Source organism: Macadamia integrifolia, chromosome 10 (genome assembly GCF_013358625.1).
Source record: "Macadamia integrifolia cultivar HAES 741 chromosome 10, SCU_Mint_v3, whole genome shotgun sequence".
In the NCBI taxonomy this organism is placed as follows: Eukaryota; Viridiplantae; Streptophyta; class Magnoliopsida; order Proteales; family Proteaceae; genus Macadamia; species Macadamia integrifolia.
The window spans coordinates 14,819,366-14,844,664 of NC_056566.1; the positions used below are offsets into that span (position 1 = coordinate 14,819,366).

At 37.6% G+C, this 25,299-nt stretch overlaps 1 protein-coding gene across 3 annotated transcripts; it reads right to left on the minus strand.

Moving 5' to 3' along the window:
- Window positions 1-30: 30 nt before the first annotated feature.
- LOC122091583 (RNA-binding protein 28-like) lies at window positions 31-24,715 on the minus strand. Of its 3 annotated transcripts, none has more exons than XM_042661593.1 (19): window positions 24,428-24,715; window positions 24,099-24,221; window positions 23,874-23,934; window positions 22,439-22,475; window positions 15,915-16,045; window positions 15,597-15,683; window positions 15,390-15,468; window positions 13,976-14,109; window positions 12,913-13,052; window positions 9,948-9,998; window positions 9,769-9,851; window positions 9,584-9,638; window positions 9,380-9,494; window positions 6,903-7,419; window positions 6,608-6,821; window positions 6,450-6,520; window positions 3,283-3,451; window positions 3,057-3,186; window positions 31-1,127 (listed from the first exon to the last, which is right to left on the minus strand). In XM_042661593.1, exons 2-19 carry the CDS (start codon window positions 24,216-24,218, stop codon window positions 430-432), a joined length of 2,892 nt encoding a protein of 963 aa, XP_042517527.1. In that variant the 5' UTR covers window positions 24,219-24,221; window positions 24,428-24,715; the 3' UTR covers window positions 31-429. The 3 variants fall into 3 exon arrangements, with proteins under 3 accessions (XP_042517527.1, XP_042517525.1, XP_042517526.1); XM_042661591.1 differs by having other exon boundaries at window positions 15,597-15,692; XM_042661592.1 differs by lacking the exon at window positions 24,428-24,715 and adding an exon at window positions 24,334-24,351 and having other exon boundaries at window positions 15,597-15,692.
- Window positions 24,716-25,299: the final 584 nt, after the last annotated feature.

Sequence of the window (25,299 nt, forward strand, 5' to 3'; positions counted from 1 at the left end):
ATGATAATTTACATGTAAACAAACAGAACATCAAGAATATCCTTTTGGTTTTTACCATTTAGATCAGAACCAAAAAATCAGTAAGGCCAAGACTTCCCAACTCACTTTCAAGTTGTGATCCAGACCAGAACGAAGAAGAGTAACTATAAATACAATCTTGTATGATAAAGATTCAATAACATCCCCCTCCACAGAAGCATCAATACATGGGAACTACAACCAGATTCTATCAAAGAGCTACTGGGAAGCTTTTTTTTCTTTTTTCTGAATACTGGGAATACCTATGACTGGAACCATCTTCTTAGTTGTCTAGAACCTTACTATAAATAAAATCCTGTCTGATAAAGATTCAAAACCATCCCCCTCTGCAGAAGCATCAATACATGGAAAGTACAATGCGATTCTATTAAAGGGCGAGCTACTGGGAAGCTATGACTGGAACCATCTTCTGAGTTGTCTAAAACCTTGCTTTTCACCATCAGGCTTGTCAGAAGTGCGCTGTGAAAACTTGGATCGATATTGTTCTATCAGCATGTCAAGTTTATCCACGACGTCCTTCCCCGAGTCTTTGCTCTTCCTTTTGTTGGGGTTATTCTTGTTCGCCTGTGGCTTCGAAAGAACACTATCTTCTAGCTTCCTCTTCCTCAGACTCATCTCTATGTTCCCTTTAGGTTTTAACTCTCGCGTATCAGCAGCCACATCACCAGCATCAGATAATTTTCTACCCTTCAACTTTCTCAAGTTTTGGTGCTTCTTTGGCTCCAAAGTTGTTATAGATTGATCTTTGGCAGCAAAATCAACCTTAGTTACTCTCTCCACAGCTCCCTTCTGCTTCTTAGTTGGGAGGAGTTCTTCCTTGGTGGCTTCCCCAGGGCCCATGTGTTCCCTTACATTTCCTTTACCAGGTTCTGGTGTTTTGGCTGACCTGTTGACATCTCTACGATTCCGTTTCTTGTCTCCAGCATTTGGATTGGCATCTTTTGTCAGAAATTCAGTATTGTTTCGCTGCTCTTCTGGGACTCCATCCTTGGTCTGTTGAGCCTGTAGCTTAAATTTCCGCAACTTCAGTGTCTGGACATTATCAAGGGCAAACTCCACAATGGGGCGATGCTCAGAGCCAAAAGTTTCTGGAGAATATAAATAGAACATAAGTCAGGCTCATTGAAATTAAAGCCCAAACTGCTATTTCTTTCTGTAGAGATGAGAACAGACTATCTAAATGGAAGATAGACATCATATAAAAAGTATCAAAACATCTAGGCAATTCCCACTTAGGATGTCATAAGATGACACCACCACATTAATCATCTAAAAGAACTCCATTGTGTTCCACATAGTCATACACACATAATTACCAAACCACCACCAGCCTACACGTGTCTGGGACCTTCCATGATGCATTGAAGCCCACCTAAAGGATCTCAAATGTAGGAAATAAACCCAATTGGATTATGGTAACCGTGCAATTTATTGCTTCTTGTCTCCATTTTAATCTTCGCATAACATTATCAGAAAGAACCATTGTTCTGGAGCTGATTTATGTGGGATCCACAACCTGGAGACCCTGCAATCCCTTGAATCTACAAATGTATGGCTACAGAACACAATTTCTAGCTCGAATATGAGGTCTATAACCATAGTTGTCATATACCCAGGACACAGTTGCTCCAGTCTTTCAAATTGAAAATATAAAATGCCTTTCAGTACCTAGTACTTCTATCATATGTCATGAGTTTCAGCACGTAGATGAACTCTTGGACTTTTCATGCAAGTAATAATGCAATCAAATATAAGAAGGGAAAATTTTCCAAGGCATATAAAATTCATTTTCAAATATAATACTATTAGTAAGTAAAGCCAAAATTATACAATTGAACGCAATCTTCTGAAAGAAATGCTAATACGAATAAAATGAGGAAGATAGACATTCAAATAATTATTGGTGTCCCACTTCCATGTTACACTTCAACAAATTAAGAAAATGGATAGGAACTACCAACACAAATGCACCTTATGCAATGGGAAGAATTGGATGGTGCCACAGTAATTCAAATTTTGTGCAATAATAAAGATGTAGCATCATCAGAGCCTTTAATTTGCAGATATATAAAATCTGGGTTTGCATTCTCAGAATCTGAACTTTTTGATCTATGACTCTTATCTAACTGCGGGATTAATCTCTATTATGGGATTTTTGGTGTTCTATTTGTCTACAATCTACAGCCAGAATTGCCGCCCTATTCAAGAGTTGATTTTGTTTTCCATTGGGATTCGATTTCTGTCAGAATTCAGATTGTGGCATTTATTGTTAAGACACTGCTGGCCTTACATCCATATTTCATTTCCTATCATTTCGGCTACAGTTCTGTCAGTTTTGTGGTGATTACATTGATAAACTGCTGCTGGTTATTCTTTTATACACATAATGCCATGGTTTAAAGTATACTGGTGCGTATCGTATCGACCGATAGGTATCAGTATCAGTTACTATCGATATGATATACATACTGTATCATATCGATACTATACATTAAAGTTTAAAATATTTTTGAATCGAACTGTATCGTACAGATCGTACGTACAGATACCTGAACAATTAAAAATCCAAATGTATGGTACGTATCACACCAATCGTATGATACGGTTCGATATTGGTCAATACATCTCTTTAAAAAGGGGCAGAATGCATTTCACTTCTCAGATACAAAACCAGAACAGAAGAGCCAACTTTTTGGCTCCTTTTCTCTTGAAAAAACTTCGATTTCTCCCTCTTCTTGCAAGAAATCAAGTTGGGGCTTTGATTCACCAGCCCATTGATGCAGGCGTTTTGGATTCTATTGATCCCTGCCAACACCAAACCAATATTTTCACCCCACGTTTTCTTCCATGCATGAGATTAAGAATAATAAGGTACAAAACAAGTATGACAGCACAGGAATAGACCAATAGCTCAAGGCAATGCAATCGAAGAGCAGTAAGAGTGAAACAAACTAGTTTCTAATGATCAGCATATTCTTAGCGGAATTTGAGTTCATTATATTACAGAAGTACATTACCAGGATTGTTGTTAAGAACTCTCAGAGCTACAAGTGCATGCTGATGTTCAGAGAACTCAACAAAAGCTACCCCACGTGAATGATTCTTTTGAATAACCTTCCCCTTCTTTGAATCCTTTAAGAACTTGATCTGGATATCCATTGTTAAAGTTACTTGTAACAGTTATCTTGAGCGTACAACAAAATTGTAGTACAACAATTCCAATAACTATCAGGAGTAGCTTACCTGTTGAATCATGGGTTTTTGTTTAGAAGCACGGGAAAGAACTGCATCTATACAAAGCTTTTTAAGATCCTTTTCTGTCAACGACTTGGGCAAATTGTATATTATGAGTCTGGTTCTGGAAACATGAAAGTTGGGAGATTGAAGCTTGACCTCCTTTTTCTTTTGCAACCTGTAACCGGTAGAAAACTCAAATTATATTTCCGTCTCACCCAAGCTATCATGTGGAAAGTAGCAATAATACATTGCATAGAAAGACACCACCCTGTGGTTTCTACTCAAGTACTGTATAGTAATATACTAATATTTATCATGCCCAGAGATAGTAGAGTATGCAACATCCCAAAGAATAAGACATGACATCAGCCATTATGATGCAGCCACCCAATCCTTGATTCCAGTGAAGGAATCAGAGATCAGATCAACTGATCCACAGGAACAGACGTAAACTATATACTGTTAAAACAAGGTTTGAAATATCTTGCTGATTTGCTGGTTTCCGTAGCCAGAATTGGGGAAAGAAAGAGTGGAGATAGGGGTTGTTATGGGACTGTGAACAGTACACCGTGAATAGTAACTGACAAAAAGGAAGAGAGAATAGAAGAGTCATTCTTGGCTACACAATTCAAATCCAAATTCTGTATTTCATTCCATTAACCATCATCATCGGGGGCTTACGTATTTATTGGAAGACAAAAGAAAGTCTCCTAAATCTAAACCCCTTAGGTAGCTAGACTAAATTAACTAACAAGGGACTCTCAAATTCTTAATTCTTTAGATTTGTTGAAGCCTAAATATTCTAGATAACTAGAGACCTACAGAATTAACCAGAATATGATTCTTTAATCACTAAACTACAGAAAACTACATCGCCTAATGAACCCCAATACTAATTAAATATCTATTATCACGTACCCCTTCAGACCCCCAATTTTTGGCATATAATTCAACCACTTACAAATAAACCCCAAATAATTTAAAGCCCATACCTTATAGCTATTAAAATAGGACAATAAATTTTTGGACTGGGCCTGCAATATTCGATTAAGTTGTGAATCAAAAAAGGGGCAGATCGTAGGGAGAGAAAAAGAGGAAGAGAAGAGGAAGAAAGAGAGAAGAAAGGGTTTCAAAAAACTTCAGTGAGTTATGATCTCACCTGAGTCATTTTACGTAAAACACTATTTTGAACTCATGACCAGAAATACTCTTATAGACATAAGTATTCCCCCATAAGACTGCATTACATATAATCCCCAACATATCCTCAGTCTAACACCCCCCCCCTCAAGATGGGGAGTAGATATCATACATGCCCAGCTTGCTCAAGAGGCTATGATTCCTATGAAACAGTGAGTAATTGAGTCCTTTTGTTAGCACATCAGCTAATTGATCCCCCAGTCTTCACAGAGGGAGTGCAGATACTGCCAAAGTCAATCTTCTCCTTTATGAATAGTCGTTCAACCTCAATGTGCTTTGTGTGATCATGTTGCTCAAGGTTATGGTCTATGTTGATGGCAAGCTTGTTATACAATATAATCTCATGAAGCCATCATTGTTAACTCCCACTTCCTGAACCAGCTTTCTTATCCATAAGAGTTCACAGACTCCGTGTGCCATTGCTATAAATTCAGCCTCTCCACTAGACCTAGCAACCACAGATTGTTTCTTTATCCTCCAAGTAACTACAAATGTACAAAAACGCGATGTAGATATCTTGTCCGTTATAGACCCAGCCCTTGTCGACAAAGCATAAGAAAAGCCTCGAATAGTACGATCCCTCCGTCACCCTGGTCTACATCAGTGTAAGCCTCAAACCTCAATTCATTATGTTTAGCAGACAATAATACTTTTCCTAGATGGCTATGCTTAATTTCAGATAATTGAGAATGTGGTATACAGCTTCCAAATGACCAGTCCTTCGAGCATGCATGTACTGACTCACCACTCCAATAGCGTATGCTATGTCTGGACGAGTGATGGAAAGATAGATTAGCTTTCCCACCAATCTTTGATACAGTCTTGCATCAATTAACAGATGATCACTTTATCACCTATTTTGTGACTTGGATCAACGAGTGACAAAGCCGGTTTACAACACAACATCCCTACCTCTTTTAAGAGATCCACGACATACTTCCTCAGACAAATATAAGCACCCCTTCTTGACCTAAACACTTCAATTCCCAATTAATACTTTAAAGTACCAAGGTTTTTGATCTCAAATTGTTGGACTGGGTAATTTCCTAGCCTCACCCACTTTTCTACATCATTTCCCATTACTGCAATGTCATCCATATAGGCAATTAAGGCTGTGATTTTACTATTGCCTAGCCTGATGAACAAAGTGTGGTCAGCTTGGCTTGGAGTGTATCCATTTCTTAGCACTGCTAGTCTGAATTTTTCAAACCAAGCCTTTGAAGACTGTTTAAAAGCATAAAGTGCCTTCTTCAACCTGCACACCTTTTCTTTTTCTATAGGAAATTTGAAAGCCAGAGGGACTTGCATATACACTTCCTCTAGAAAATCACTATGGAGAAAGGCATTTTTTACATCTAATTGGTATAATGGCCAATCCTGATTCACTACCGAGGATAAGAGAATTCTCACGTAGTAAAGTTTCACAACAAGGTCAAATATTTTTTGATGATTAACTCCATACACCTAATTGTATCCTTGGCCACTAGTCTAGCCTTGTATCTCTTAATGATGCCATCCGAACGATGTTTAACTGTTAAGACCCATCTAAATCCCATAGGAACATGTCCTTCTGGAAGATCCATCTCCCATAGTTGTCAACGCGGCGCCTTCTCATTTAGACAGTTTGTTTGGGGTCTAGGTGTAAGGTGCTGGTCTGGTACTTATTTATCCAAATATCACTGGTCTGACACTGATTTCTGCCAAACGTCGTTTAAGTAAATCCGAACAAAAACTTAAACTGAGTACAGTTTAAGACATCTTCAATACCATATTGGGTACCAATGAAAAGCTACAAGTGGAAAAACTATAACCGAAAACCAAAATTGCTGCTACAAGAGCCAACTTTGGCCCTGTTAGAACCTACCAAAACCCGACCAAACAATCGATTGGCTCTGAATGTGTGCATTTATGTACACCACAGAAGGGTTTATTCTATCGGACATAGCTAATTGAGTACTTCCTCGGTTACTTACATTTGTCTCTTTATTATATCATTAGCGGAAACACCTTCAGCAGCAGGTGAGCCCTCAAGAATGAGACCCTCCTGTAAAATATGGAACATAAAGTGGAGTTAGGAGTTACCCATCAGTCAATCACCATTAAAAAATTGAGCAGGAAGAACGTAAATGACCTTCGCAAGGTAAAGGTTGCGGTGATCATGATCCTCCTTCTTTGCCTTCTCGAGTTCCTTCTTTTGGGCTGATTTCTTGTCCAAAGCCTTCAAAACAGTCAGTTGCCTACCTTTAAGAACAAGCCCTACACCAGATGTATCATTTGCGGCTGAAACTGCTGCATCTGCCGCAGATGGTGTACTGAACTGGAGAAATCCAGTCCCTCTAGGTCGTCTGCCCACGAGAACAAGAAGATTAGGATAAAATATAAGTATTGTTTGGGGAGGGGAGGGGGAATCTAGATTTCAATCATACTTAGTGATTTGGTGCAGAACTGGAACAAAGGATTTCACTTCCCCAAATGCAGAGAACCGTTGTTTCACATCTTCATTTTCAATATCGAATTGGAGGTTGCTAATGAAAATTGTTCCCTGCAAGTCATCCTGCGACTCCTGTCCCTCAATCAGCTGACAATCTGCCTTAACAATTTCGGGCGACTTTACAGATTTAAATGTCACTGCATTTTTTCCAGGCTCAATCGCATTGTCAACATTTTCCTTCTCATATTCATGTATCATGGACTCTTCAGTAACTGAAGGCATTGATCCTTTTGCAGAGGATGCAATCAAGTTCTTTAGTACTTTCCTCGTGATGATTGCCTCCTCGTCAAAATTCAATTCTTCACTGAGAACTCTGTCATCTATGGCATTAGAGTCTTTCAGAACATCATGTTCAACGAGGGTGTTTTCACAATTTTCTTCCCTAACACCAATACCATCCTCCAAATCATCACTACTGGAGTCTCCTTCCTCATGTCCATCATTCAGTTGCCCTGCAAACAGAAAATTAAGCCCAATGAAAATGATATGATACAAGGAAATGGAAGGGTGCTAAAGAAGGAAGCGAAGCTTTGAGACAAACTAAAATCCCATAGAAGAAGCAGCGGTCAAAGCTTAAAAGGTATCGCCCATCCAACAGCACGCAGGGAAGTTGGTATTTCCACCAACATATTTATGTCTATGCCAAATGTAAGGATTTTATAATTATAAAAATTAACAAATGTTGTATAATGCAATTTGTTTAAAAAAAACTACAGAGCAGGTGTTGTGAAATCAGAGAGCACCAGATTCTAAGTGCTAAGTTTAAGGGAAAAAACTGCAGAAAATGGGCCAGAAGAGGAGGCTTTTAGAGAATCCAAATAATGTGATTACTAGCATAGCTGACAGAGACACTAGGGGACCCAAGGCGTTGAAGAGTCATTTGAGGTACATGACTATATGTAATATAGCAATGATTATTTTATATAATTATGCTTATAATGCAACATACAATTATATCAATGCAATATGATATAAGCATGCTAGTCATGACCTAATATGAGAAAATCATATAATAAACAAAATATAGGATCAATAAGCATATTCATTGGGGGAAAAAATAAGCAATAAACATAAATCAAACGTATACTTGTGAAGTGTCAACAAGGCGTCCTATCGCATTGGACCAAAGAAAGATCTTGGACGCCCAGGCGATGCCTTGACAATTATAATTACTGGGAATTAGGAAAACAAGATAAGGCTGTCGCTCAAAGAAGTAGGAGTATCAGAAACTAGGCAATGCAATAAAATGATGACGGTACAGATAAGTGATAAGCAAGGTGTTTGCGAGTGACAGGCAACAATTGGTGCTGCTAGCTATAAGATTTGAAGACTCAAGTGTGCTTCCAAATCAAGATACCATAACTCCACTGTTAAGCCAGACATGTGACCAATGCTGTTCCTTTTAATGAGTAACTGAATCTTACAGCATTACATCCATCTATATCCAAGCATATGAAAACACTCTGGCGCTTTGCACGAGCACATAATCAAGTACAGAAAGACCCTTACAAATTACATATTCAATGAGACCATGGTATTGCTTAATCTGACAAATCTTGAAAAGAAGAACAAAAGCATGCATAAACAACCAGGATAACAAATAGAAAAGGTAAATGTGGCAGTTTAGTTTTAACTCAAAACCAAAGCAGAGGAACAAATAGAACAGGTAAATGTGGAAGTTTAGTTTGAACTCAAAAGACAACATCCAAAGGATAACCCAAAATTTCACATACAATTCATAAACTTGACTAAGCCTTATCCCAACAAGGTGTGAAAATAGGATCTCAGCTGTCTCAAAATACTCCATTCTGTACTGTAACTGAGTTCAGAACATCTCTAACAGTGACTAAAAGTGAGAGTAAGAGAAAAAAGAGGAGGTGATCAGTAGGGATGGTTTTTACCCTACTGAAAGCCATATATCTCAGATAGATTACATAATTACCCCCAAAAAAACATAAATACCAGAAACAGCCACACAATAAATACTTGAAGTCTAACATGAACTATTTGAGAGAAGGAGCAAAAGTATTATCACCAGACAACTATTTATCATCAGAGGCACTTCTAGAGCATATAAGTGTCATTGTGACATAATCTCAATACTTTTTTGAGAATAAATGGTGAGAAGCCAAGATCCAATCTACGAAATATAAGTCAAATTTGTCACAAATAAATAGATACTATATAATGGACAGGTACATTTTAGAGTATCAGAAAGACAGAAACATCACATTTTTTAAACTTACTTCTACCCAAGAATAGAAGTTGCAGAAGCCAACATTTCTATCTTCTTTCATAATTAAAAGTTTCTGAACATTTAAGTAAAGAAAAGCACAGAAAGAGACTCATGCATATTAAGCAGTCCAACATTGAAGAACACTGAACGACAAAGAGGTAAGAGCCATAAATCACCATCCTCTTGTGCATCGGCTGAATTAACGCCAGCTGTATATATTTTCTTGGGAACAGCCCAATCAACAGCAATGGGTCGTTTACGAAATGTTTGCCCATTTACTTTCCGAATTGCCTGTAAAGAGAAGAAAAAAAGACTCTGAAACCTTTATAAAACCCAAGTTCTCATTATTCTCAACACAAGTTGTGTATAGACAATCTTACATTTTCTGCATCCTGCTTGCAAGTGAACGTAACGAATGCAAATCCCTTAGATAATCTGCATTGAGAAAACAAGAAGACGATAAACAAGAAAACAGAAACAAAGCTCAGACCCATTTCACTTTCAAAATGAATGTATAAATAATAAATAAATAAATAAATAAAAAAGACAGATGTAAAGCATATACCCAGTTTCAGAATTCTGTGGAACAAAGATGTCCCACACAAAACCAGCTGAGGAGAATATTCCTTTCAACTCATTGACTTTAGCCTGCATACTATTTTAAAGAATAACTCAGTTACATAATCCCCCAAACAAAAACAAAAAAAAAAAAAAACAGTTAAGTCACACCAGGAAACAGTTGACCTTGAAGGGAAGATTTCTAACTATAAGTCTCCATTTACGAGTCTTGGATCCCTGATTCACAAATAACAGAAAGCCAACATTTAGACCTGCTTTAAGCATACATTATCCAGAGACTCATAAAAGGAAACAAAACCTTTTAGAAATCAGTATCACAATCGAGGAAGCTATAATAGAAAACTGTGCCCCACACACTAATAATAAACATCAGATTGGCAAGTATTTTCATGTTTAGGATGGGGAAATGGTTTACCTTGAATTGTCGTCGAATCAGGATTCATTTTCTTTTTTTATTTATTTGGGGGGTGGGGGGATGGGAAGGAAGGATTTCATCACCGACATAAAATATTTTTTTTCACATTGCATGGAAGAATGTTAGGACTACAAGCCTTTTGTTTTTCTGGTGTTTCCATGTATCAGACACCAAAAAACACTGCAACACTGCTTAATACCTCATGTTTCTTCCTCCCTTCGAAAAGGAATAGAAAAATGAGAGGATGGGAAGGTGGGAAGGTGGGAAGGTGGCCAAGTCATTCCAAGAACCTCACGCTGACATGAGCCGTGTAACATCACACTATAGACCCCACTGAGTTGTTTTCAATCATGACCACAGGTTAGAACTAAAATTTGACTCAAGATGTTAACTCAACAAGTCAAAATTTGATTCTCCTCCATCCTAGAAAGCACGAGAAATCTCAGTTTTAGTAGCTTTGTGAAGTTTGACCTACCATAACTACCAACAATTGTAAGATGCTGAAAAGAGAAGGAGTAATGTTTTCTCCTGTTTAGAAACTTCACGGGGGGTACCATTCTCAGGAAGACAAAATGATGTCCAAGTGTCACGGGATTCTTGAGGAATATTACAGAAACAAATCCGATTAACAACTATAAAATATCCGGAGTAGAACTATAATCCCAATAACTTGAGAAGAGCATTGCACAAGCCTCCTTCAAAGAGGGCAGAACCCCTATATAATGATCTCTAGAGAAGATAAAAGGAGAAAGAGATGGTTCTAGGGGGCAATTTTCAGGAAATACTATTGGAATTTTCCACATGATGAAGAATCAGAGATTGACAAGACAGAGCATATATCCAGAAGAATGCTCCACCAATGGTATTATGCTTGCTTGGGTTTTGTCTTCAAAAAAGTTGTGACACCTGAACAGTTCATGAAGAGAGGTTTTAAGCTGGCTAGAGATGTTATCTTTATCAAAGAGATCAAGGCCATCATGCCATTTGTTTCTGAACATGACATGAAGGTATGTATTAGGGAATATTGCTTTGGTCTGTTCGATCTTGGTTGAGTTCCTTCCCCCATCTGCAAATCTCTACTCAGTCCTGCTCACCTCTGAAGCAGCTGCTTTTTGCATTTGCTACACTATTCAAATCTGCTGGGTCGTACAGTAATGAAAGAAATTGGATTGTTTATTGTTCATGAATAAAAGAAGAAGCATCTCAAGGCTAATGTCAGGATGTAGGGGAACTCTTTGGCCAAAGGAACATCTGCAACAAAAAAATTTGAAGGCATCAACATCAATAAACTACTGGCAAGTGGTCTTCGCTTGAAATGTGATTAGGGATCTTGCACAGAACATACATTTGCAGCTATGTAAGGAAGATTATGGATGTAATCAACCCCAGTAAGGACTAGTGATAGGCTCTAAACGTTAGGCAAACTAGAGACTCAGATCTGATCAGAACTCAGAAGCTACACTGATAAATAAACTACAGATTAGGTCAAAATTAGGGTAACCTGTATCTCTCAAAGTAGGGTTCAGATGAGCCTGAATTTTGGATAAAATCGAGCTCTTGTATGATCAAACAAACCCCCAAAATTCAATCCTTTATATATTTTAAGATCAAGAGAAATATTTCCTAAGTGCAGTTAAATTCAATCGGGGAGAATAAAAATTTAGTCATTTGCATGGTTTAAAAAATTGCATGGTTCAATTTTTTCCTTTATATATTTTAAAATCCAGATTCAAAAAAATAATTAAAAGAAAAAAATTGAATGTGAGTGCTTGGTCATAGATCACAAAATAGGATCATTAATTCTTTTTTCTTCCTCGTCAAAGGATGTATTACATACTCTTAGCATGCCATCTAAGAGGGGAAAAACTTGATAAATTGTGGTAGCTCACAAGCATGGTTTAAGATCTCGCTCTAGCCCCCTATCTCGCTAATCCAAAAAAGAGAGATCTCAGCAGATCTCGCCGAGATCATGTATTTTTTCGCAGTCAACACGGTGGTTGGTCTCGGTGGTCATATGGTCTCTCTAGTCCCTTAAACTAGGTATTTACCCTATTTTAGGACTTCTAAACACAATGGAAACATCGTTCTCTTTTTTTCTTTAAATAAAACTTAAAATAGTACTTTGACTTTGTACCCTATGTAAGTAGTCTCTGGCTCTTCGGACCCTAGGCTAGTATGCTCTATTCCACAATCCACATTCTACAACCAACACATGACACACCATAATCTTAAGAATTTAAAAGACATCATAGATAATTACTTAATTGATTAACAATCAAAATAGATGACTGATGAGTCACATTAATATACATTTGAAAATTTGAAATGACATAAGATAGGAATGGAGATCCTCAAGCAAAAGCACCAAAATTCTTGCCCCTTGGTGTTTTTTCTTCAAAAAAGTATAGAGAGAGACGAGATCTTGGCGAGATTTGGCAAGATTTTGGCGAGATCTCGGCGAGATCTTGTCGTTTTTATACCTCACCTGTGATCTCATCTCACTAATCTACAAAAACGGCGAGATCTCGCCGAGATCTTGAACCATGCTCACTAGGAAATTCATATTGTCTATGATTGTGGTTAACTTTTATACTTAAAAGTAATTGAAAGACAAATCGATTGAGTAGCACATAGCATTTTCAGATACAAAATATAGAATAATTGTAAACGTATTAACACTACAGAAGGCAGTAAACTATCTAGTATATCTCATACCTCTCCACCCAGCTGACGCGCCCAAATATATCCACCCTTTATCTCTTGCTGATGTAGCGACGCAACAGAGGCACGCGTGGATTTAACACTTGAATAAAGTACAGCTGCAGCATCCAGTTTGCATCCATCTCGTGCAAGCCCTGCAACAATATTCCAAGTTTCTTAAGCCATTAATACTCGGCTCTAACTGAAAGAACTGTAGTCCCATAAGCATGCAAAAGGCTCCAGTTCATTTGAGAGTGATATTCCCTTTGACAAGCCAACGATTTAGCAAATTCAGCAGGAAACCACGCTAATACGTAGCATGAAAAGAAGATCCAAATATTCCTATGTTATTCACAATACCAGACCATTATCGTTTAGTCAAAAGACGTCATTTGTTAAGACCTTCCAAGAGACTAGGGACACTAGAAACTTCAAAAGATATACACTGCAACAGAAGCAAAAAAAGTAGAAAAAAGGTTAACCAGAATTCTCCAAACAATAATGTTTCTTCTTCAGGAAGCCCATATCGAACTCAAACCAAGATGTTATAGCAGGGACCATCAGATAAATTTCTTCAAATTCCTCAACATGGTGATAATCCATTACCCATGTCTCTCCTGGATTTATAATCAATAGTCAAGGTTTGTCCCTTAAACTGGAATTCAGCTACATGAATACCCCTTCCACCAATCATGATTTATATGTAAGAAACTAAGAATTCAGCTAAACAATAGTTTTCTTCTGGTGACCATTTATACACTGCCTTCCCTCATGATTTCTGACCGGCAATGTGAAGGGTAAGAGATGAGCTTATTTATATCTCTCATCTTACTATTAAATTCCCCAGTTCACTACTTTCACTTCCATTTATTGGCAAAAACACCCACGCATCGAATACTCAAAATTATTCCCTCCCAAACTTTCAAGGCAAAATACAATGAAGACAATCCATCAGACCATAGCTAAATCATCCAACAGTTCATAGAAAATATCAAATTTTAAGAAACATGTATACACCACCCATCCACAAATAAAATGCCAAGATGCACAGAAATAAAGGAAACTGAAAGATACTAACCGTGAAGTTCAAGCATTTCCTTTGGAAGGGGATATGTTACAGATAATACAGAGCCAGCCTCTTTGGCACGGCGAAGAACTTCCTCAGCCATCTCAGCACTATCAAATCCACCAAATATGACTGTTCTGGCAACCCTTCACAGCATCAAAGTAAGAGATAAATATGCAATGTACAACATTATTGCATCAACCATTCATTCATAATAGGATCAGACATCATCAATCATATAGGAAAAAAAACAAAAACAAAAACAAAATAGATAATTTATGAATATTGGATAAGGCAATAGTTAATAGCAACCAGATCAACCAAATCAAATTAACAGATTTCCAAAAGAAAATAAAATTTACTCCCAAAATCTATCGCCAATTACAACACTTGGGCCAAGCTGAGGAATCACAAACCAAGTCAGTCCCCCATGTCCAAGTTAACATGGAGGACACTTTTCTTCTTTTCGCTCCCCCACCCCCTTTAACTCCCTATCATGAACAGATCTGACATAATAGAATCCACATGGTATGGTGCAAGAAGAACGTGACAAAGGGAAAAAAAGAAGGTGCCTATGTAATTTCGAGGAAATTGGTCTAAAGGATTCTCTAACACAACTAACCAAATATTATGACAAAAGTACAAAACAACATAAATGTCATTCAACTCAAGCCAGTACCAGGGGCTCAGGTCACAAATTGAGGCAATCCTATGGGTAATGCAGATCGATCAGAGGATCTACTAGTGGTGGGTTTTCTTTTGAGATTGAAGGAAAAATACTGCTAGCAATATGAAGCCCCAAGTTTTAATAAAGAAAACTATGCAGAAGGTAAGCCCCCTAGGGGGATGGACAAATTTTTTAGTAAACAAATACATGCCACTACACACCTAAACTGCAACTATAAATTGATCAAAGATGAAGAAAAGGCAACATAAGAAACACAAATCAAGAAAATGGCATTCACAGTATGTTTGTATCAGTAAAAGAAATCAAGAGGAACAATATGTTTTCCAATCAATTTGTGAATCACTGCACAATCAAGTTGAACCAACAAAAACTAAAAAAGAAGATTGGTCCATACTTGGGACTGTTCTGGTTAAAAAATACCTTAATTTGGGTACATTTTTTCATGGATCTCACTATGAATCAATTATTATTTTAACTAATACTAAGAATGGAAAAATTGCTTTGCAAATATGGGAATCAAAATGACAAGTAGATATTGCTTGTAGAAACTATTTTCTCATTAAGTTCTTTCGCTTTTATGTTTCTAGCTACAGTAATTGAGTGTCCATATACTTAAGGCTAAGAAGCAATCCTTCAGCCAGGAGGAAGCAGGTTGGCATCCAAAAATCTAGCATCTTGCAATCAAATACGTAGTATCACTAAAGTAAGTAGAAAGGTCAAAAAGAATAGAATCGCTACCTTTGCTTTTTCGAAGAATCCACTTTATCACTAGGATCACTGAGAATTGTCTTCACTTTCCTGGTTCCCTTAGAATCCCCTGAAGTTTATATGCATTCCTAATATAAACTTCTCAAGAAGTGATAGAAACATGACTGTACAAAAATAGACAATAACCAGAGGTAAAAGTGGAAGACAAAATTAAGCAGCATTTCATTTTATTATCACCTATTTTCCGCAAGTTGGGAGTTTGTTCATGTTGGACCACACCAGCAGACAAATTCTCTTTGTCCTCTTTTGTCTTGGTATCATCAGCTGGAAAAACTTAGACAAATACCGGAAAAGATATTCATCATACGAAATACAAGTACCAATCAAGATGAGCAACTAAAATTAAAATAGCCTTATTCCTTTTCTGACAAAATCCAAACTGGGGGGGGGGGAAATCAAGGTAAATATTTTTTTTTTTTTGGGGTAGGAAAATATGTAATAAAATTAACAAGAGCATCATAGAACACAAGCTGGAACCATAGCACAATAAATAACCTTGATTTGCCCTTGACCAGCGCTGCTCAAGGGGAAGACGATGCATGGCATGTTTAACTCCAATTTTCCTACCGCCAATAGCTACACCATTCTTCAGCTCAATAGCACGATCAGCATCGTCTGTAACAGCACTGCATATACATGAATAAATGTTACCAATTTCAGCAACGGGCCCACATACTAGAAATATAAACGAATATTAACCAAAAAAAGGGATAGCTGTAAGCAAAGATACAAACAATACTAATGATTATACTAATGCAAGACTTGACCAAAAATCCCAGCCATCATGAGGAGAACCATATTTGTAATCATATAAATTCCAAGTTGTGGCCAAATTACTTGACCTAGATCCTAGATTGGGGCTTTGATCCTGCACCCTATGATGTAGATAAGTCACTTAGGCTTATTTTATTGCAAATAAGACTTGGGTTGTCTTATGTATGTGTTGGGTGTTAGGGATATGCCCACACTCCTATAGTTGGTTTTGATGATAACAAACATATGAAGGTATGTCACAATTTTCCTTTAAGTATTGTTTTGTAGAGACTTCATATCAAAGGTCGAATTTGGTGAATGAAATGAAGAAATGAAGATTGAAGTCATCAAATGAAGAGTATCAACAAGTTGGCATCAATGCTTGAAGAATATGTCATAAGAATTTAAGCTTCAAGATGTCAAGACATGAAGCTTAAAGACATGGAATTGCAAACAAGAAGAAAAGAAGATAAAGTGCCAAAGAATGGAAGATTCAAGTGAAGAAGAAGATCACTAGGATAGATTAAGTTATTTACAATGTAATTTGTAATTTCCACATACTTATATGCACTCACCTCATGCATGTGCATTGCATCATATTAGAATGACCATAGAGCATGCCTTGACTAGGTATGGAAAGTCTTTAAGTGGTGTGGAACACACAGTAACCTGACTCAAGGGTATTTTAGGGAATCTTAAGGTTAGTATCAGGAGACGAAACCTTCATAGAAGTTGTAGGAAATTGAGTTGTGATTCCAACACAACTGATCTCAGATCAATTTGAGGTCTGACAAAAAAGTTATGATCAAAACACTGATGACTAGTCAGTATGACGGCATTCTGTCAAAACAGAGCATGTCATGTTGGCGGTCGACCGGCTGGAAGCCCCGGTCAACCGGAGCTGTCCGAGACCATAGCCGGTCGATCGTTAAAAAGTCCCGGTTGACTGGTGACTGCCTTAAAGTACCCCAACGGCTATATTTTGCCTCAACGGCTCTTGGCGATCGATCGGCTACCGATGGCGGTCGACCGGTGGACCCAGAATACGTCCGTTAGAGCTTGATTTCCTACCTAAAATGCTTCACTAAGCTCACCTATAAATACCTCTAATACTACTCATTAATTAACAATTAATCTCAACTTCAGAGAAGCATTATTTGAGCATTAGAAGTGAGAATTGGTCTACACCATTTCTTGAGTTCAAGTTCTTTATTTTACATTCAAGAGGAACTCAAGACCATCTACAAGTCTTCATCTACATCTTGGCATTTACATTACAAACATCAAGAAGATTTCAAAAGGTGCATTCATTGTATCATCATTGCATATTTCATTTGCACCACACCGGAGGTAATTCTCTTTTATTCCACTTCTCCATTTTCTATTTTACATTAAGTCTAGACTGCACTTAGGCTTGTGTAAGGACCCTCTCATTCTTAAGAGATTGTAAGGATCCTCTTATCCTTAAAAGAGTGTAAGGTGCCTCTCTACCTTAAAGGAGATTGTAAGGTACATCTCTACCTGCAAAGGAGATTGTAAAGGTGTCTCTCTGCCTATAAAGGGGATTTGTAAGGATACTCTTATCCGTGAAAAAGATTGTAAAGGTTTTCTTCCCTACCTACTGTACTGAAAGGAAGAACTAGTGGAATACCTTACAAGAGGATTCTTGTAGGGAGTGGACTAGACTCGAATTGAGTCGAACCACTATAAATCTTGTGTTGTGGGTGTTGTTATTTTATTTATTCAGCATCGCTTTTAACTTATAGTCACACTTGTGACCTATACATCGAAAAGAGTTAATTTCCACTAGTATAACCTATTCACCCCCCTCTAGGTTATTTTATTGGGCCTTTGATCTCATGAGTTTTCTTTGAAATGGGCCACTTTAATAGGCCTAAAATATTGGTAGAAGGTAGGAAAACGAGATTTTATTCATTAGTTTAATTAGTTGCTATTTAATTCAATAAAGGCCCATTAGGCCATTAGTTGGTTGTAAAGTCCTATATAGACTATTAGTTAGTTAGTCCTACTCCATGTTAGAGTCATAAAGTCAAGTCCTAGTCCTATTTTGAATTCCTAGTTGTAGTAGGAGTGTCTAGTCCTATTGGGAAACTAGCTCCTAGTATTAGTATGATTATAAACTTCCCCTCTATAAATAGAAAGGCATATGTTCCATTATTGGACAAATTTGAATGAAAGAAAATTTACATTTATGAAAGACAGTTTGCATTTATGAAAGACAGTTTGCATTTATGAAAGAAAGTTTACAACTAAATGCTTAGAGCAGCTGAGATAGTTGTGGGTGAGAAGCACAGGCTGAGATAGCCACTTCCTTTATTCTCTTTCACCCTTCTCAACCCCTCTCTGTTTTATTCTTCTTTTTTATTTTATTTGCTGTAACATTCAAGAGGTATAGTTCAGATTTTGATAACAGTCTCCAGAAATCAGAACCGATCAGCAATCCTAGTGGGAATAGGAGAGAGATCGATCTCCTCTCTTTCTCTCTCTTGTACTCTGTTCAGCCAGGTCTTCAATCAGGGTATTCCAGGCGTCATAAGGGTCCCACGATCCTTACCTAGTCACTGTTGGAAGCATTCAACTGCTATTCTTGAAGGTTCTTCTCAGTTTTTTCTCCTAGGTCAGAAAATCAAGAAAGCTTGTAAGTTCACAACCAGCCGTCAGAATCCTCTCAACTTTGGGGGTTTTTGTACCCTCCCTAGGGACTATCTACGCCCAAGAGTGCAACTCAATCGGACTTCTACAGCTCTGGCCGCACCTCTCTCTCTCCAGCTCCATAACAGGTCTTTCCCTCTCCTATTGGATTAGGTTTTGGCTAGTTTTGCTCCTATATGGGTATTGTATCCTTGAGGGTTTATTTGATGGTATTATTTCTTTGTTTCTTGCCCCTATTTGTATTGTTTGGGGTTGTAAACTGTGGAGTTAGTTACTTGTAATCTACTCCTGCATTACCCTAGGCCTATCATCACTGGGTTGAACAACTTGTTGGCCCAAACCTAAGGGTTAATTTGGTCCAACCCTTGTTAAGAAGTAAAATTGATATCAAAACAAAGGTGAGTACACTTTAGTACCAACGAATAAGAAAGTCAAATACACTTAAAACAAAGAAAAGAATAACGTCATGATATAATACATGGAAAGCATTGATTGGGATGTATAGTGGGGCATCCATGCGTATAGTAATAACAGGTCAAAATGTTTAGCCTAGAGACATCAGGCAAGATGGGCCAACTGCAACTGGACCCCATCTCCAATTTTGTTTTCAGCATAAACAGGTCCTTTGGGTTCCAAAACCTTTCATCAAATAAATGTGATCAGTCTATCATAGTGTTCCAACAATCGAAACCATAGGCATCTCAATCGACACTTGACTTGAGGGATCCATCTCTTGGTTCAATAGGTTCTGGGTCTCCCCTTAGTCCTTTGGTGAATCTCCTAGGCAATGAGGTTGTGGAAAACTAGAAATCAGAAGCTGGAGCTAATTGAATCTCTTATAAGCAATCAGGATGGCAAACGTCCAATATGTGCCACTTCTTTGAAGGTGGTTTAATGTATGTCAACAACAAACTTACAAAAGAATCAACAGAACTATTAGAAAGAGAAAGAGGGTCGGCATGTAGGTGCTCACACCCAGCAATGAGACTTAGAAGTTGAAAGCAATCTACAACAAAAACTCAGCTTTATCCCAACTAAATGGGGTCGGCTATATGGACCTTTGCCCTCCAATCAGCTCTATTTGAGGTCATACTTGATACAAGACCTAAGCTATTAATGTCTTTCCTCACTTCCCTTAGGGTCATTTTAGACCTACCGTCATTTTAGACTTACCCCTAGCTATTTTAGTTCCTTCAATCTGAATCAAATTACTCCTCCATATTTTGATTCCTCCATATTGGAGCATCCAAAGGTCTCTGTTGGACATGGCCATGCCACCTCAAACAAATTTCTCATAGCTTATCATGAATAAGAGCTACTTCCAAATCAGCTCTAATACGACCATCTCTTACTTTATCCTTCCTAGTTTTGCCATACATCCATCTCAACATCCTTATCTCCGCTGCATTAAATTTATCTACATGATGTTCTTAACTGCACAACATTCCACACTATACATCAAAGCTGGTTGTATGACTGTCCTATAAAACTTTCCTTTAAATTTTAAAGGAATATGTCGATCACACAACACTCCGGATGCACCTCTCCACTTCATCCATCCTATTATAATTCTCTATGAAACATCATCCTCTATATCATCTTCTTGATTTATGATTGAGCCTAGACAACTAAGATAATCACTTTGCGGAATCTCCCTAATCAATTTTCACCACCACATTATCCGTCCTAGTGTAACTAAAATTACACATCATGTACTCCATCTTCGTTCTACTTATCTTTAAACCTTTTTTATTCCAAAATTGATCTCCATAACTCCAACTCAGTGTTAATCCATGTTTTTGTCTCATCCACAAAAACAATGTCATCAGCAAAAAGCATACACCAATGAACCTCCTCTTGAATGTCTCTGATTAAATCATTCATGATAAGTGCAAACAAATAAGGGCTTAAAATTGATCCTTGATGTAACTCAATTGTAATTGGGAATTCACTACATCGACCCCCCCACAATTCTCATAGTAGTCACTACGCCATCATATCTATCTTTAGTTATCTTCACATATTTACTTGAAACACTTCCCTTCTCTAGTATTTGCCAGATACTCCATAGGGACTCTATCATAAGCTTTTTCTAGGTCAATAAAGACCATATGGAGATCTTTCTTGCAATCTCTAAGTTGAAAGCAATCATGCACTTAAATTGAGATAAATTCTTTATAGTCGGAGGCTCGGAGAACTATTCCATCAATCATATCAAGAGCTGAAGTCCACATGAAATGTATGTAGGCTCCTGTGAGGCTATGACACCATACTAAATTGTGGTATAGTGAAAAAAAGATCTTACAATTCTCCCAAAAAAATACTTACATAGCCAAAAATACTTGGTTAAACACATGTCATAACATTTCAATAAATCATTTTCATTCGAAATAGTAAGCATCATGAATCGACTGTCCATACAATGATACAAATAAACAGTAGCAAGTCTTTTCTTTTTGTTTTTTTCTTCTTTTTTTTTTTTAGGGGAGGTGGGTTTGGTGGGGTTAACAGCTCAAACTAATATCATTAATACAAAAGGCCCTCCATATACTACACAAGGCTAGTCGATAAGCAGAAAAGATGAGTTGTGTAAAAAAAAACACCAAAATGTCTAATATCTGAGTTGTTTACATCTAAAACTTCACAGAATAATTTCTGTCCACCCTATGATATTTTTTTGGGGGGTAATGTCCACCCTATGATATAGCAGTAACAGCACCTTAGCCAAAATTGCAAAAACCCTAGCAAGTCAGTATGTGATTAGAACAACTAATAACAGCAGTGCATGACCAGTCAACCATATAATAAAACCATGAGTGGAAATGGAAATTTGTGGAAAGTGGTTGCCATCCAATGGCTAAATACAAACATTGATAAACAATATTGTTGCCTGTCTCATGCTATTGCAGAATAAGGCTCCATTTAGCAACAATCTCGCTCCGTGAGAGTGATGTTTGGAAACAAGCTTTTTAGAAGCAATTCCAGAACAGAAAAATATCAAAATCAACATTTAGAAGGCAATTTACAGAATCAATTCCAGTAATTACGAAAAATGTCATTATTGTTTCTGGCACTACCCCAATAGTTACGGAAATGTCAATATCTTGATTTCCTTTTCATCACCTACAGCTTTGCCTTTGATGGTCAGATTTTGTTTTCTTCAATTTAGTAAGAAAACCATTTTTTACTTCAAAAAAATTTCTGATTTTATGTACCTAGAAAATAAAAGATACTAACGGAGGATACATCCCCTGTATACTGGGCAAGGGTGAAAGCTTAAACAGGAGAGAACCTACCCCAAGAAAATAGCTTTATGATCCTTTGAAAAAAAAAAAAAAAACTCTAACATTATCAAAGCCACGACACATGTTCTGTTGAATAGAAACATTATCACAAACATGTTTCATACTCCCAAACTGCTCCCAGAAAACACAAGATCAGTGAAATGACCCCCACAGAGGGTTACCAAACAGAGCCTAAACCTAACAATAATTAGCTTACCTTTCTTCCACGCACACCAAAAATATGATGATAATAATAATAAAGGAACGTAACACCTGCACAAGAGCGACAAATATCTAAACAAAACTTACAACTGAACAAAAGCCAAGCCTCGGTGTATGTTTGATCCTGCAAATATGAAATCATAGAACAAATTAGCAAAAAATCCATAGGCCATGTTAAGTATATAATCAACTCATGAGCTATCATTAGGGCAGTCCCATGAGAACACAACAAGTATCATCTGATTGCAATATTGCATTGGATAAATCCAACCCTAATACAACTCAACTGATCCATCCAACAAACAGCATCCTCTTCTTTTTCCCCCCTTTTTTCTTTTACTTCTCTTCTCTTCCTATGAATTTGTCAAACTAGTTACTTTTACTCAGAACCTATGACCAAAACCTAAACCCCCTTTTGTAAATAAACCTTTGACGATTTAAACCTAACCCTAACCCTAAAAGTATTAACTCAAACCCTGGACCCTCAATTTTTTATCTCCCCATGAAATCTTAAAAGCACATATTAAGAGAGAGAGAGAATCCAACTACAGTCAGACAGGTGCACAACTGAGCCCCAAAATCAGGGGCTCGGGGCAAAAGTTGGGCAGGAAGTGAAGCAGAAAACTTGTCCCACATACGCACCCCTTCGTACCCCATAGACTGGCATATTAAATAAAATGCCTAGGCAGGCCATCAGGATCCAATGGATTGAAGGTTGACCAGTCCAGCCAGACCAAATATGGGTTTTTTTTTCCCTCTCTTCAATAGGATAGATGATGGAACTATAAATTGGCAATGTCAGGATCATGAGGAACTCTTATCTTCTAAACCTCCCCCACCCCTTAGAAAAAAAAAAAAAAAAAAGAGTAAAGAGTGAAACTCTATATGAATTTAGGCAGTATAACCAGTCCAAGTTTATCACAGGCAATCTTTATTAGATGTGAAACTCATAGGTACTCGGATCATTCGGGACCCTTTTCCTTGGGCTCCAACTTTTTCAGTTGTTGTCTATTAATGGTGGGTATCCTTGGGCCAATGAATAATTTTATTCTGCTTCCTTTCATATTATTGAATGTTGCCTTGCTTCATTTTCATGTTGATTGATTACCAGTTAAATCAGTACTCAACTCTCATTAGTTCTAGAGGTGAGGCTCCTCTTTCTCAGTGATAACCAAAGAAACACCATGATCAAGCTTGAATCAAAGACTATTTCGCATTTAGGTAGTGAAAATCTTTTGATCACTCTCCTCGCAATCTCATTTTCTAATAAATCCTGATCAGCGCATTCTTGCTCTCAAACAACTGCAATAAACATAGAATCTACTAATGCAAACTTCACTCGTCGAACAACCTATATCGCTCAATCTTGTTGCATCTGTTTTATATTCTATGTTTGTACTCTGGTATCATCATGAAAACAAAGCAAGCTATCAGATAATAGTCAAATTCAAAAAATAAAAGATAAATAAAAAATAATGAAAATGCAAGTAAAGTAAGTACATGGTGGATGTGCATTGCATACCCTTCTGTGTTACCATAAAGCAGCGCCTTATGGGACCGATCTCGCTAAATACTTCTTCCAACTAAAAGTCAGGAAAATTTGACCATTACTCCAATACATATGAACACAGTGATAGGAGACAAGAAGTATGAGGAGGGGGGGGGGGGGAATAGGCAATGAAATTATTAAAAAAAGAAAAAGATGTGCGTTTGGGGATAGAGAGAAAGAGATGAATAAGTATTATACCTCTGAGTTAGTGAAGGAGTAGGGCAAGTTGCTAACGAATACTGTGCATGGGGAGTGGTCACTATCTCCTCTCTGCTTGAGCCCTTCTCCTCCATCCTTCATCGTGTTCTTTTTCCCCATAATCTACAGAAATAGAAATCAAATTGGCGAGAATGAGAATAACAGTTAATTCATAACAAAGTGACAACTAACTTATCAGAAACCTAGGGAACCAGCAGTGGGTGAGAGCCAGAACTCGGAAGAACTAGGCCCAGTCGTAGTGTTTATTCATCGGTCCTTTCTCTTCCGTTAAAACATTCTATTAACTGAGGAAATTGAATTCGACTCACTCGGTAGCCACTAGCCAACCGACCCAATAAATCGCATGGGGAGAGAGAGAACCGAGTACATGGATTGAAAGGGGAGAGGGGGAAAAAAATAAAACAAACTGAGAAAGATCGATTAGCCCGCAGGTAGAGAGTAATAATTCAACTCTGTTGGGTTGTCAAAGTTCGCTGGTCAAGGAATGCAGACCTTTCTGTAGCTTGAAGGAGGCAAGAAGGGGGTGGGGAAGGTTGCAGAAGCCCACAGTGCGGGCAGTGGGGGTCGGGGGGCTTGCAGAGGTTCTGCAGCGGGGAAGGTCTCTCTGTTTTTTAACGTTTTAACCACAGCCCTTATTTTTTCGGGACCGGGCGTTTGGCCCTTTCAGGCAAAGTGGTTCGACCGACTGGTCCAGCGGTCTAAATCCGTGATAACGGCTGTTGTGTACTTGAGTGTGAGTGCGTCGCAAGTCGCAACGCATAGATCGAGCGAGCGAAAGTAGTTTTAAGGCTGTGTTTGATGGGTAAACGAAGAAAAAAGAATCTATAGATGCAAATGAAACGGTTAGAAAACAAAATAATTATATTCCGGTCATATTTAGTATCATTTTTTTTTTTTACCTATTAAAAAAAACCATTAAAGAAAACTATTTTTTATTATTAACATCAAAATTGTTTAGTAACCACTTGACAAAAATGATTTTTTGTGATAAATAAGTTGGTATCTCTACGTGCAAAATGGTTTTTTGAAGAAATGATTAATCATTTTCCTTATAACTCTCTTTTTCCACTTTGGACCGAAGAATAAGGTCGATGGGCTTATAATTATAATTATAAAGCAAATGACTACTTTACCCCTTCATATTGGGGTTTTAACCACTTGTTCATTAAAATTCAATGCA

Coding starts and splice junctions, on each gene's coding strand:
- LOC122091583 (XM_042661591.1), bottom strand. CDS start 24,218: ATGGGGAAAAAGAACACGATGAAGGATGGAGGAGAAGGGCTCAAGCAG. Junction 14,110..15,389: donor GATTCTTCGAAAAAGCAAAG/GTAGCGATTCTA, acceptor GATGCTGTGAAG/GGTTGCCAGAACAGTCATAT. Junction 1,128..3,056: donor AGTTCTTAACAACAATCCTG/GTAATGTACTTC, acceptor TATATTCTCCAG/AAACTTTTGGCTCTGAGCAT.